This window comes from Bos grunniens, chromosome 18 (genome assembly GCF_055505025.1).
Source record: "Bos grunniens cultivar Pamir isolate PY7600 chromosome 18, Bosgru_T2T1.0, whole genome shotgun sequence".
NCBI classification, from domain to species: Eukaryota; Metazoa; Chordata; class Mammalia; order Artiodactyla; family Bovidae; genus Bos; species Bos grunniens.
In genome coordinates this window covers 52,974,523-52,988,753 of record NC_141182.1, presented here as the reverse complement: position 1 = coordinate 52,988,753, position 14,231 = coordinate 52,974,523, and the positions used below count along the sequence as shown (strand labels likewise).

The 14,231-nt window shown below is 52.4% G+C and overlaps 1 protein-coding gene across 3 annotated transcripts in view; it reads right to left on the bottom strand.

Annotated features, from left to right (window-relative positions):
* RELB (RELB proto-oncogene, NF-kB subunit) overlaps positions 1-9,863 on the bottom strand; it is a 28,348-nt gene extending 18,485 nt beyond the window's left edge. The window contains exons 1-3 of one of the 3 annotated variants that reach the window (XM_086353089.1): positions 9,598-9,863; positions 8,549-8,596; positions 2,561-2,904 (exon numbers count right to left, since the gene is read on the bottom strand). In XM_086353089.1, coding sequence (XP_086209215.1) covers positions 2,561-2,904; positions 8,549-8,596; positions 9,598-9,652 — 447 coding nt within the window. In that variant the 5' untranslated portion in view covers positions 9,653-9,863. Of the gene's footprint in view, positions 1-2,560; positions 2,905-3,222; positions 3,414-8,548; positions 8,597-8,916; positions 8,992-9,597 lie in introns of those variants that run through there. The other 2 variants (XM_086353091.1, XM_086353090.1) reach the window with 2 other exon arrangements.
* Between the last annotated feature and the right edge of the window lie 4,368 nt (positions 9,864-14,231).

The window sequence follows — 14,231 nt, the reverse complement described above, 5'->3', positions numbered from 1 at the left end:
ATTGTCACCCTGCTTACTTAATTTATATGCAGAGTACAGCATGAGAACTGCTGGACTAGATGAAACACAAGCTGGAATTAAGATTGCTGGGAGAAATATCAATAACCTCAGATATGCAGATGACACCACCCTTATGGCAGAAAGTGAAGAACTAAAGAGTCTCTTGATCAAAGTGAAAGATGAGAGTGGAAAAGTTGCCTTAAAACTCAACATTCAGAAAACTAAGATCATGGTACCTGGTCCCATCACTTCATGGCAAATAGATGGGGAAACAGTGGAAACAGTGAGAGACTCTTTTTTTGGACTCCTAAATCACTGCAGATGGGGACTGTAGCCATGAAATTAAAAGACACCTGCTCCTTGGAAGGAAAGTTATGACCAACCTAGACAGCATATTAAAAAGTGGAGACGTTACTTTCCCAACAAAGGTCCGTCTAGTCAAAGCTATGGGTTTCCTAGTAGTCATGTATGGATGTGAGAATTGGACTCTAAAGAATGCTTTTGAACTGTGGTGTTGGAGAAGACTCTTGAGAGTCCCTTGGACAGCAAGGAGATCCAACCAGTCCACCCTAAAGGAAATCAATCCTGAATATTCATTGGAACGACTGATGCTGAAGCTGAAACTCCAATACTTTGGCCACCTAACGTGAAGAACTGACTCATTGGAAAAGACCTGGATGCTTGGAAAGATTGAAGGTTGGAGGAGAAGGGGATGACAGAAGATGAGATGGTTGGATGGCATCACCAACTCAATGGACATGAGTTTGAGTAAACTCCATGAGTTAGTGATGGACAGGGAGGCCTGGCATGTTGCAGTCCCTGGGGTCGCAAAGAGTCGGACACGACTGAGCGACTGGACTGAACTGAACTGAACTTAAGGCTGCATGTGGAAAGCACTTCAGGCAGGAGGAACAGCAGTAGCGAAGGCCTGATGGCCGGATGGTGGGGAGTGAGGGGGCTGGGTGCGAGTAGGCAGCGGAAGCTGGACCAGGAAAGGTCTTAGAGGGACTTCCCTGGTGGTCCAGTGACTAAGATTCCACGCTCCCAATGCAGGAGGCCTGGGTTCCATCCCTGGTCAAGGAACTAGATCCGACATACCACAACTAAGATGGAAGATCCCACATGCTGCAACTAAGACCCAGCACAGTTAAACAAATAAATAAATCTTTTTTTAAAAAAAGAAATAAGCAAAGGTCTTAAAGGATCTTGGGCCTCCTCCTGAGGGCACTCTGGAGACAAAGGAGGATTCTAAGCAGGGGAGAGGAGCAGATGTGTAATTTACCAGCACCTCTCTGGCTGCCTCAGTGAAACGGGGAGGGAAATCTGGAGGGGACTGAGAACTGGTCACCAGGGAGGAAGCTGGAGGTCAGGGAGCAGCTGGGCCTGGATTCAGCCCTAGTGGGATGGTGAGGACACAATTCAGGGTCCACAGACACTTGGGCAAAGATCCAGAAATACAAGAAGGCTCCGTATTGGAGAGGCATGAGGCACCAGGCCTCTCAGACATCACTGGGAGAGACAGTCATGGGTGCAACCCCCGAGGAGGGCAACTTGGCAACGGCTGTCAAACTGCCTTTGATGGGCCATCCTGCTTCCAGAAGTTTGGGGATTTTATTTTACTTTTTTTTTTGCCATGCCACACAGTTTGCAGAATCCTAGTTCCCCAACGAGGGATTGAGCCTTGGGCCCTCAGGTAGGAAAGCACAAAGCCCTAACCCCTGGACCACCAGAGAAGTCCCTGTTACCACGTTTTGTAGAGAAGGCACAGAGGGACTGAGCAACCTGCCCGAGGCAGCACAGCTGGCATATGGTGCAAGCAGGATTCGAACTCAAGCACTCTGATTCTTACCGTGAACCAAGAGGCTACACTGCCTTTACAGCAATGATTTTGATCAATGCTGTCATATTGCCAGGAAGAAGGTCTTTCTTTGAAAACTCTTTAAATTGAATGCCAAGTAACAGTGGTATCTGGAGAAGGAAATGGCAACCCACTCCAGTATTCTTGCCTGGAGAATTCCATGGACAGAGGAGCCTGGCGGGCTACAGTCCATGGCATTGCAGAGTTGGACATGACTGAGCATGACTAACACACACACACACACACACACACAACAGTGGTATCATCCACCCCAGCAGTAGCAACAACAACAATAACCACCATAGGGACTTCTTCCTTGGCGCAGTGGATAAGAATCTGCCTGCCAGTGCAGGGGACAGGAGTTCAATCTCTGGTCCGGAAAGATCCCACATGCTGTGGAGCAACTGAGTCTGAGGGCCTAGAACCCCTGCTCCACAACAAGAGAGGCCACCGCAATGAGAAGCCCGCACCCCAACTAGAGAGTAGCCCCCACGCTCGGCAACTAGGGAAAGCCCACAGCAAGGAAGACACAGTGCAGCCAAAAATAAATAAATAGATGAAATTTAAAAAACAATCATCATCATCATAAAAATGCACAAATAAAGAAATTCGCGCATGTGACTCCTGGGGGCAAGAGAATCGCAGTCCCCACCCCACCCCCCCGCCTCCCCCCACTCCCGGTGCCCATCCCCCTCTGCCTACCTCGATGGCGGGCAGCGTCTTGCTGGCTTCCGTGCTGCTCTCTCCGAGGATGCTGCCGGCCGAGCGGCCCTCGCACTCATAGCGGAAGCGCATGCCGCGCTGCTTGGGCTGCTCGGTGATGACCAGGTGTGGCCGCGGCCCGGCGCCCGCGGCCGGGGGCACCAGCCGGCCCAGGGTGCAGCCCCAGGGCGGCGGCGTGGCAGGGGGCGGAGGCGCCGCGGGGCCCAGGGTGACGGTGCTCAGGGAGGCCGCCCCGCGAGATACCAGGCGTGGCAGCCCCTCGGGGCCGGGCTGCGCCCCCTCCAAGCCGAAGCCATTCTCCTTGATGTACTCGTCGATGATCTCTGCGGGAGAAGCCAAAACTGGGGGTGACGCTGATTGTTAAAAGAAAAGGCTTGTTTAATCCCCTGACTTTTGCCACCCTCTCCATTTCCCGTCCATTCGTTTCTTCAAGACAGATTTCTTGTGGGTTTCACACACACAGAGTAGGGGCTTCAGCTCTGAATACACAAAAAAGCCCCTGCCTTCCTTCTTGCAAATAGACCCCCAGCATGCCCAGTTCTTAAGGCCCTGGGGGTCGGCCTGGTTTCTCCTTTTCCTGCACCCTCATGTCCACTCGCCTCCGAAACGGCTCCTGCACCCATGCCTCCATCACCTCTCACCTGGATCAAGGTAAGACCAAGTCACAGGCACCCCTGCCTCCATCTTGCCCCATTTAATAACAACAATAACAGCCACTCTGCCGAAGCTTCATCTCAGAAAGGAGCATCACCATCCAGCGATCAAGCTGGAAGGATGCCATGTTTGTCAGTGGCTCAGGATCCCATATCCACTAGGTCCAATCCGTGAACTTTTCCTGCGCGCGCGTGTGTGTATGCTAAGTCGTCAGTCACGTCTGACTCTTTGCGACCGTAGCCCACCAGGCTCCTCTGTCCATGGGATTTCCTAGGCAAGAATATTGGCGTGGGTTGCCATTTTCTCCTCCAGGGGATCTTCCTGATCCAGGGATCGAACCCGCATCTCTTGCATCTCCTGCATTGGCAGGATTCTTTACCACTTAGCACCACCTGGAACTCTCTCTCCTGCCTCTCCCTTGAATATACATGTATAATCCCACCACTTCTCCCACCCCCACTGCCTCCTCCCTGGGCCGCCCTCCATCCTTTTCCATCTGATCACGGCTCCTGGTCCCCACCTCCCCTCTTCCAGTGTATCCACCACACACAGCCAGAGGGATCTGATATCAGACCCTGTCCTCGTGTGCACAGAAACCTCTAGTGGCTCCCATCTCCCTACGAGTCAGTCAACAGCTTCCCCATATAAAACTCCCCCCAGACTCCATTCATCTCAGGAAAACAAGACAAAACCCACACCCCTGGCCTTAGCCACAGAATCCTGGCTGTCCTGGGCCTCTTGCCTCCCACGGCCCCCTCTCACCACATTCTGGTCTCTTTTGTGTTGCACCTACCAAGCCCGGCCCTCTTCGGGGTGTTGTACTGGTTCCTCCATCTGCCCGGTCCCCCTATTTGAACCATGCTGGCTCCTTCTCGTCCTTCCAATCTCAGTTCACCTCTTCAGAAAGACCTGATCTAACATATTTTCCCCAGGCCCCTTCCTGTTTATTTCCTTCAGAAGCCTTAGCCTGATCTAACATCATTTTGTTCTTTATTCCTTTTCCTTTGGTCTCTGCCACTAGAGTATAAGCTCCAAGAGGGCAAAGGCTTCGGTTTGGGGCCGAATCCACAGCACGTGCTCCATATAATGCACTCAAGGAATGAACAAAAGTTGTAGTAATAGTAACTAATATTAAAGGCAGCTGGCATATGCTGAATTTTCACAAGTGCTGCTAAGTACCCTGGGAGCACATGACTGTTAAAATCCCCCAGCAGTCCCAGAAGTCACACTGTGACCTCTCTGCCAACAAGGAAAGCCAAGATCCCCCTCTGTGAGCACTTGGGACTCTTAAGCCTCCCCACCCAGACCACCCTGTGATACTTACCCAGTTCATCTGTGGAAGGAAGAGAAAGAGAAAGGTAAGAAAGGTGAGGTCCAGAAAGTGGTCAAGACTTTCATGTTTTAAGACAGACCCCCCCAACCCCCTCCCCTCCTGGAACCCTTCCCTCTTCCTCCATCCTGAGAAATCCTGGGATATTAAGCCCCAACCCCCATCTCTCACTCCTGGCCTCCTAGGGTTAGGCTACCCTCAAATGCCTCCCCTCAAAACATTTAGACCAGGGATTATGAAACATTGTTGAAAATCTGATGAAAAGCCAAGGGTTTTATCACCAGGGGAAAAAAAAAAGGAACACCTAAGATTCTAAACAAGGGAAATCCCTAGAGGTTTGGTCATTAGAACTCTGTGCTTTCACTATCAAGGGTCCAGGTTCGATCCCTGGTTGGGGAATTAAGATCTCACAAGTTCTACAGCTCAGCAAAAAAAAAAAAAAGATTCTGAACAAAATGTGAGGGTGTACCCCTCCCTAAAGCCCACCCGAGACCCCAAGATATCACTTGCTGGTGTCTGAAGCTCCAGGGAGAGTGATCCTCCACCCTCAAGCAACCACCTGCTCTGCATCCCATGCTGGTCCCCCAGTGGTGCCCACCCGGGATCCAGGATTCACCCCTACTTCCTAAGGAGGGAATAACAGCAATGCTGAGGAAGCCCCTTATCACCTCCTCAGGAAAGCTCAGCCCTGGAAGGGACCATGGCTGATCGAAACCAACCTCCCACCATTCCACAGACGTAGAACAACAGGAGTCCTGAGGGAGCAAGCAAGCCTGGAGGGTCACACAGCCAGGGAGGGTGGGCGGGGTCCAGGTGCCCCATCCACGGTGGCCTGTGCTGGCGACTGGCGGCTGGATTATTGCCGAGCTGCTCAGCTGCCAGATCTGTCCTCCTCCTCCACTCTCTGGGAGTGGCTCCTGGCAGCCAGACCTTTGCTCCTTGGAAAGCAAGCAGTCTTCCTACACTTCTTATCTCATGTGATCTGTGAAGTCAGCAAGGTGAGGAAGACACCCCTACTTGGTAGATCGGGACACTGAGTCTGGGAGAGAGGAGGGGACATACTGTCACTCAGTGGCAGGGCCAACGTCAAGTCACTTCAACTTGGAAACACCTTCTCAGGCGTCCGTGCTGGATAACCTGGGGCTCCAAAGATGACTTAGCCTGTGTCTGAGCCCTCAAGGAGATCCCAGGCTGCGAGGGGAAACTGAGGCCCGGGCAAATTTGACTGAAGCTCTGGAGTGCTTCTGTTCAAATCCTGGCTCTATTCCTTGCTATGTGCTAATGTGGCCTTGAGCCCATTACTTAACTTTTTGTTGTTGTTGTTTAGAATTTGGGATGTTTTAGTTGAGGCATGTGAACTCTTAGTTGTGGCATGTAGGATCTAGTTCCCTGACCAGGGGTGGAACCCCGACCCCCTGCATTGGGAGTGCAGAGTCTTAGCCACTGACCACCAGCGAAGTGAAAGTCACTCAGTCGTGTCCAACTCTTTGTGACCCCATGGACTGTCCATGGAATTCTCTAGGCCAGAATACTGGAGTGGGTAGCCTTTTCCTTCTCCAGGGGAAGTCCCTTAACCTCTTCTTGTGCCTTGGTTTCTTCATCTATAAAATGGGACATAATAATAATGCCCCTCTTGTGGGGCTGTTGTGAAAATTAAATGAGCTGATACGCAGGAAGCACTGAGAACTGCCATGATAGTAGGTGATACAGAAATGCTGGCTAGTGTTGGGTAAGGCGTCAGAGACATTATTTTATGAATTTGGGGAAATTGCTTCTGCTCTCTAGGCCTCAGTTTGTCTGTCTATAAAATGGGGAGGTTGGAAGACATCATATCAGAATATCAGGTGTGGAGTCACACAAATGTCAGTTTGAATCCCAGCTGTCACTTGCTGGCTGTGTTGCCTTGGGCAAGTCGCCTAACTTCTCTTGAGCCTCCTTCTCTATAAAACGAGCTCTGATGTATCTCAGGCATTAGCATGAGGATTTAGAAGCACACTGGGAAATTGCTTAGTATAGAGTCTGAACACTTCAAGCCCTTCCTAAAGCTTAGTTATTAGTTTTTTTTTTTTAATTATTATTATCTAAAATCCTCTTTCAGTCAGGAAATGTTAGGGATTTCTCCTTATTCAGCGTCTGCTCAAATACCAACCTACCCCCACCAACCTCCTACACAAACTTGCCACCATTCAGGTGGCACTGAAGCACACTTGAGCAGCTGTCTTTCTCACCACTTGCCTCAGGGGCCTTTGCACAGGCTAGTCTCTGCCAGAATGCCCTTCCTTCAGTTCTTTGTATGCCTCCTCCACTTTCAGGTCCCCATTCAAACGTCTCCTCCTAGATAGGTCTTCCCTGACTCCTTTATCCAAAGTAACCCCCAGAACCCCCACTCCAGTCACCCATAGTTAGGTGCCTTGGTTTTATCATTTTCATGACACTCGTTAGGATTTGGCATGACCTTATATTACAGTGATTCGTATCAGCTGTAGACTGTGAGCACCAGAGAGGAGGAAACACGTCTGCCCCTCCCCACTATACCCAGGGCTCAGTATGTGTCTGGTCCATCAAAATGAGGGAAAATTTCCCTCCATCTCAGTTCTCCCATCCCCACCTTGCTATTTAGGTGTCACTGATCCCAAGATTTGTTTATAGCCTTTATCACATTTTACAATCCTACAGTTAATTCATTGTGTACCTAGCTGCCTCCACGGAGCACTATGAGGGCACAGCCAGGGTTGTCTCAGTTACTGCTGAGTCCTCAGCACTGCCTAGCACAGGGCCAGGTAAGGAATAGGCACTCAATATTTATTGAATGGATTATGGCAAAAATTACTCTTAATTGAAACCAAAGATCTAGGTCTTGGGTCAGAAAAATCTCAGCCTTGTTCCTTCCCAGAAGCAGTGCTTGGGAGGACCTGTTTCCAGTGCAGCTCCCACCTTTCAGAGTCTCCCACTCAGAGATCTGTTAGAGAATCCACAGGCCCTCCTCCACAGCCATGCCAGCACTTCTGGGGTCCATCCCAAGATTCTACCTCCAGAGAGAGGTTCAGACCCAGCCCTCAGGGGCCACGGATTCAATTCCTGACCTGCAAATTCCAGCACACTTATGAGAAAGGATGTCATCCTTTGGCCATGGTTCTGTATTTCCTTGGTCAGCGCTGTATATTGATTGGGTGCTTTTTTTTTTTTTGCTGAATGACACATGGGATCTTAGTTGCTCAACCAAGGATCGAACCCATGCCCCCTGCAGTGGAAGTGTGGAGTCTCAACCACTGTACCACCAGGGAAGTCCCATGAATTTTGGATGGCACCAAATGGAGGGGCAGTATAGACTAGTGGTTCTGAGTATCTCTTGAGAACTTGCTAGAAATGCACATTTCCAGAGCTCATCCTGGACCCACTGAATCAGAAATTCTCGAGGTGGAGCCCAAAGATTTGTTTTTAACAGCTCTCTGCTGCTGCTGCTGCCAAGTCGCTTCAACTCTCTGGGTGATCCTTAAATGTGTGCCAGATATTGCTTTAATACTGTCATTGTTTTAATACTGGTACTGTTTAGCTGTTATCAGCTCATTGACTCATCTTGGTCCCTCTAAAAGGGAGGCATTCATATTATGCCCATTTTACAGATGAGAAAAACTGAGGCCCAGAGAGGAGAAATGACTTGCAGACAGACATTCACACAGTGAAGGGGTGGTGGCACCAGTATATAATTATTACCCTCTGCACTATGATAGTTAATCTCTAAAGAGGACTCTTCGAAAGCGAGTAAGTGGTTAGTTATACTTGCCCAGCTCCTTATCACCTGGGAGGTAGGGGCATCTGGGGACCCCCATCTCAACGGGCAGGGAGGGACACAGGCTGAGGAAAGCTGAGGTGGACCTCTGCAAAACCCCCCTGACAGAGGCGTGCACAATGCCACCTCCATAGGATTCCCTCTGCCCCGTCCTGAGAGTGCAGACGGGCAGCAACTGTGGAGGGCTGCTCACCCGTGGTCCTGGAAACGGCGAGAGAGAGCGAGGAGAGATCAGCGGACCCTGCAGGGAAGGAAGCATGTTCAGGAGGTGATGAAGATGCGGCGGGAAAACTAGGGAATCTTCCAAGCTCCACCCCGTTCCTCTTCTGGCACCGCCTCTTTGGGTCAGGCCCCTCACTCTTGGCTTGCCTGGTCTGGCCTTACTTACTTCCTTAACTCGTGGACAGGTTCTCTACTTTCTCTCAGTCACCCTACCCTTCGTCACACTCAGACCCTGCTCCTTCTCTCCGTTAAAAAGGCTGAGAAGGGCCTGAAGGAGCCCTTATGAACCTCAGTTAGAAAAGCCCCAACCCCCTCCCTTATTTCAGGGTCAGACCCTACCCTTCACTTTTCCAGTGTCAAGCCAGTCTTCTCCCTCTCAGACCCTGCCACTTCTCTCCTGAGGCAAGCCCCACCTCCTCTTTCTTCTCTGAGTCAGACCCCGCCCTCTTTTTTTCAGAACAGGCCCTCCCCCTTCGCTCTCTGCCAGAGTCAGGCCCCGCCCCTTCTCCCTATCCGAGTCTGTCCCCGCCCCCTATCACCGTAAGCCCCGCCTCTTACTCTGAGTAGGCGAGAGCTTGCTTCCTTCTTTGCGTTAGGCCCCGCCCCCCTCATCGCACTAATCTAAGACCCCGCCCCCTACTGGGAGCCAGGCCCCTCCTTTTTCTCCCTCTCTGCGTCTGGCCACGCCCAATCCCTCAGGAACGGCTTCCGCTCCTCCTTCTCGGAGTCAGGCCCCGCCCCTCCCCTCTGTCGTCGGGTCCCGCCCCCTTCTTTGCCTCAGGGTCAGGCCCCGCCCCCTTCTCACTCTATAGTGGGACGCCTCTCTCTTACCTTGGACCGGACCCGGTCACCATCCTCTGCCTCCTTCCTTCCCTTTGATATAGTGTCCCCAAACCCTCACACTCTCCCCGCAGAACCCCTGGACTCCTGTAGGAACTCCCAGACTGCTCCGGGACCCCCAGAACTCCCGCGTCTCCAGTCCCACCCCAGACTCCTCTCCTGATCCCTGGCCCCGCTTACCCAAGGGCCCGAGCTCCGGCGCAGCGGACGATCTGGCGACGCGGCGACTCGGCATGGCCCAACCAGTGGGGACTGACGGCCCGGAGGCCAGCCCAGACCAAAACACACACACGCGGGCGGGCAGAGCGGCCAGGTGGCACGGTCTGGCGGACGATCGCGGGTCGGGAGAGCGGCGCAGGGGCTGGGGCCTCAGGCCGGGCTGGACGCGCGGCGCCCGGGGCTGCGGGGGGCGCCGGGCCGGGCCGGGCGGGCGGCGGGCGGGGGCGGGGCGGCGGAATTCCCCGGCGCCGCCGGCCTGCGCGTTCATTGGCCCTCACCCCGTCGTTACGTCACGCCAGGGGAACGGGAAAACCCCCACGCGTCACGTGGCTTCGGGGGTGGGGCCGGCCGGGAAGAGGAGGCTGGGCTCACCCGAGGGGCCCGACCAGCGACGATGCCCATTACCCAGGCCAAGACCACTGAGTCCGCTTGGAGCCACTACCTAACCTACCCATGTAGCAAATTAGGAAACTGTGACCAGCCTCCCCAAGTCTGCCAACCGGCCTTGACCTGTTTCTCTGGCTGGAAGGAAGCTTCGGGATCAGGAGGTTACCAGGGCTCCATAGCTGCCCTGATGATAAACTTTTCGAAACTTCCATGGTCTCTCTACACCTCAGTTCCTTCAACTGAGTCAGTCGTTGAAGATACTGAAACATTTAAAGCTACGGTGTCAACTCTAGGATTTGTCTGTTTTGTTCCTTGCTGTATCCCCAGCACCTAGAACAGCACCTGAAAAACAGTAGGTGCCCAATAATGTTTACTGAATGAATGGATGGATGTTTCATTCCTCCCCATAGCTCCCTTAGGTTTTCTAACAGCCCACAACACTTTCAGCTCAAAGGCTCAATAACTGTCTGGGAAAGATAACAGCATAGACCCCAGGGTACATGAGTTGAGTGCCTGATCCCTGGGCTTACCTGGGGGCCTCACCAATGCCTCACACCTTGCACCAGCATCAGAGAAAGGTGAGATAATTGGAACTAATAGAGAGAAGAGGAGATTGAGGCTCAAAGAGGGGCAGCCCGTTGGTTAGATCATGTCAAGCCTATTCATTAGGTCACAGCTTGGACACCAAGCACCCTCAGGTCACAGAGCCCAGGTTTGACATACTGTGTCTGCTTGTGAAAATTTTGAGTGTTCCACCTCTTCTCTTCATGGCCCACATGGACTCACTGATTCAGTTGACATACACTTACTGAGCACCTGCTGTGTGCCAGAGCCTGCACTGGGTACCAGGGCACCCAAGCCAGCCCTGGAACTGCTCATGGGAGGCAGGAGAGTCCACTGTAGTTCTCAAGGTGTGGCCTTAAGCCTTCTGGTGATATGAAGTCGGCTTAAGTTGGAGTACTGCTCTAAAGCCAAATAGGGAGCAGACATTTTCTGCAATGGCTGGATAGCAAATTTGTTCTGCTTTAGGCTTTGAGGATCAGACGTCTCAAAACTCCACTCTGCCATAGCACTGCTGCTGCTAAGTTGCTGCTAAGTTGCTTCAGTCGTGTCCGACTCTGTGTGACCCCAGAGATGGCAGCCCACCAGGTTCCCCCGTCCCTGGGGTTCTCCAGGCAAGAACACTGGAGTGGGTTGCCATTTCCTTCTCTGCCATAGCACAAAAGGCGCCAAAGACCATACAGAAACAATGAGCATGACTGTGCTCCAATATTATAAGCCACTGCAAATTGAATTTTAACTTTCATGTCAAACAACATATTGAGATTTTTCTCCAACTACTTAAAACACGTCAAAGTTACAGAAAAATTCAAAATGCTGTTTTGGGCCTGCAGGCTCTAGTCTGCATATGACAAGGGCATTGCTAGAAGGCTATGATTTGAAGGTTCAGAATCAGGCTGCCCAAGTTACAATCCTAGGTCTCGCACTTACTAGATCTTAGGAAACTGACTTCATCTCTCTGAGCCTCAGTTTCCCCTTCTGTAAAATGGGTCTAATATGATGGTTGTGAGGATTAAATACTAATAATAGTTGACACTTGTATAGAGCTCTTCCATGTGCTAGGCACTGTTCTAGCACTTTATGTCACATTACTTTGTCAGACTTTGGACAAATTAATTTCTCTGGTTTTTCAGTTTTCTCATCTGCTCTTGTGAACTATGACTAACAAGAGTTATTGCACACAGGGTAATAATACCAGGCACTCTTCCAAAAGCTGGGGACACAGCAACCAACACAATAGTAAAAAGCCCCTGCCATCATGGCAGTGAAATCCAAGCCGGGGGAAGAGACAGCTGGAAAAGAGATAAGCATGGTGACAATAGTATTACAGAAGATTAAAGCAGGATACAAGGATTGAGTATGAGGGTAGCATTTGGGTTTGGAAGTTCAGGGAGGGTCTGAGGTGACATCTGAGCAGATACCTGAAATGGTGAAGGATCCATGTGGATGTCTAGGTTAAGAGTGTTCAAGGCACAAGGAATGGCAAGTGCAAAGGCTCGGAGGTGGGAACACGCACGGCATGTTCAGAGAACAGCAAGGTCGTGAGGGACTGCTGGGGAAGCAGTGGAGATGAGGCAAGAGCCGTGGTCTGCAAGGTGACGGGGCCATTGGGTACCGAAATTTAATGAAGAGAACCACGTACAGCTAGACTAGAACTTGCCTCGTGGTAAAAAATGTTGAATAGTGGCTCCTATGCGTAGGGCCAGTTAGTCCACCTGCTTCCCTTCTGCCCCATGAAATGTCAGGGTTCACAAAGCTTTTGTTGGGTGAATGACTGAAAGGACGCATCAGAAACCCTCAGCTTGGGGCTCTGAGCCCCACGAGGGCAGGCCTGGGCTTGTTCTGACCCCTACTGTGTGCACAGAACTCCCCCGCTGCTCAGAGCAGTGTCCAGGGGAAGGGCTCAGGGAACATTTCTTGACCTACTGTATGTTAGTCTCTCCACTGGTGTCTTTAAAACAGGTCCCATCTAGGTCTATACTTCTGGATGTGTGCCTGTGAGAGTCCGAATTGTGCAAACATGCACTCAGCAAACATTCAGTGACTCCTCTGTGCCATGGACACAGCAATGGCCAAGGCAGCTCTGAGACTCACAGGGCTCAGTCCAGGTAGTGATGACCTTTAGCGGGCAGAGCTGGGATGTGCGACCAGGAAGCTGGTGGCGGGGGCGGTGGGGGGGGGGGTGTCTGTCCCAGAGGAGGTGGTCAGAAAGGGCTTCCTGGAGGAGCTGTGGAGCTACAACCTGGAGGATGCATAGGGTAAGATGAAGGGTTGTGTGCCTAGAGGCATGTCTCAGGTAAGGGAACAGTGCCAGAGGATAAGAGGTCACAGCTAGTTACAGCAAGGAAGATGAGGCTGTAAAGGTTAGGAAGCCCCCTCCCCACAAGTGTTCAGCACTGTTAGCAGCCTGGGCTCTTCTCCCAAGGGTACTGGGGAGTCATGGTAGGTTCTGAACAAGTGAGCAGGGTCAGGTTTGTGCTTCACAAAGCTCTGGCCGCTCAGGACTTTCCTGGTGGTCCAGTGGTTGACTCCATGCTCCCACTGCAGGGAGCATGGGTTTGATCCCACATGCCACGCAGGGTAACAAAAAAAGAAACAAGAAAAGTTCTGGCTGCTGGATGAGGAGTGAATGGGTGAGGGGAAGGGCAGGAGACCAGGGAGGAGGCTGAGTGGGGACCCCAGCGTAATGAGGAGCCTGGCCCAGGTGGTCTCAGTGGAAGCAGTGAGAACCCCAAGCAATTGTGGGGTACACTGACGGGTCTTGCCAAAGGCTGTGGGATGAGGATTTGGGGCTTTCTCCTAGGGAAGTGGGTGCGGGGGCTGACGCACAGCAGGAGAGGGAGTGGAGCAGCTGCCTGAGGGGTGGAACCTGCAGCGTGTGCACACGCACCTGTGTACACAGGTGGAGCTCTGTACACACCTCCTGGGACCTCCTGGATGCCCTGCCTCGCTCTGCAGGGCACCGTGGCAGAGCTTCTAAGCCCCAGGGCTCCTCTCCTAGAAGTACTGATGAGAACACCCATGCAAATAAACAAATAAGAGGAAACCTGGGAATGTGGGGTGCCAACTCCCGGGAGTGCAGGGACACCCAGGGGCCTCAGTCCCCTCACCGACAAAGTGGGTGAGCCAGTACCCAGTCTGTCAGGAAGGCAGGCACACCACACACCAAGACTCTGCCTGGGTCCTTGGCACAGGCAGCCCTGAGGGTGCTGATGGCACCCCAACAGTTATGGCTGCCACAGCCTGGCACCGTTCTGAGCCAGGATTCACCCTCGGGGTCCCCCTGGAGATGAGCTCTTAAGCCCAGAAGCAAGGTCAGGCAGCCAGGGTCGCAGGACGATGGACCGAGGTAGGCAGACTCGACTCTCAGGGCGGTAGGTCCGCCCTCCTGCCCTGCCAGGCTGCCTGAGGCCAGGAGATAATCAGAGGCACAGGTGAGGCTTTGACATAGCTCTGTGGCTAAGAGTGCTGATGCGGTGAGGTCATGGCAGGCAGCTTCCCGTCTGTGAGATGGGACAGTTCTGGAACCCTCTGGGAGGAGGAGAAGGATGAGAAAGGGGCCTGGCCTAAAGCATTCCTGTATATGCTCAGGAGAGCCACCCACACCTGCTCCCTAGGGTGGCAGAGGAAGGAAGGCACGAGGTGGG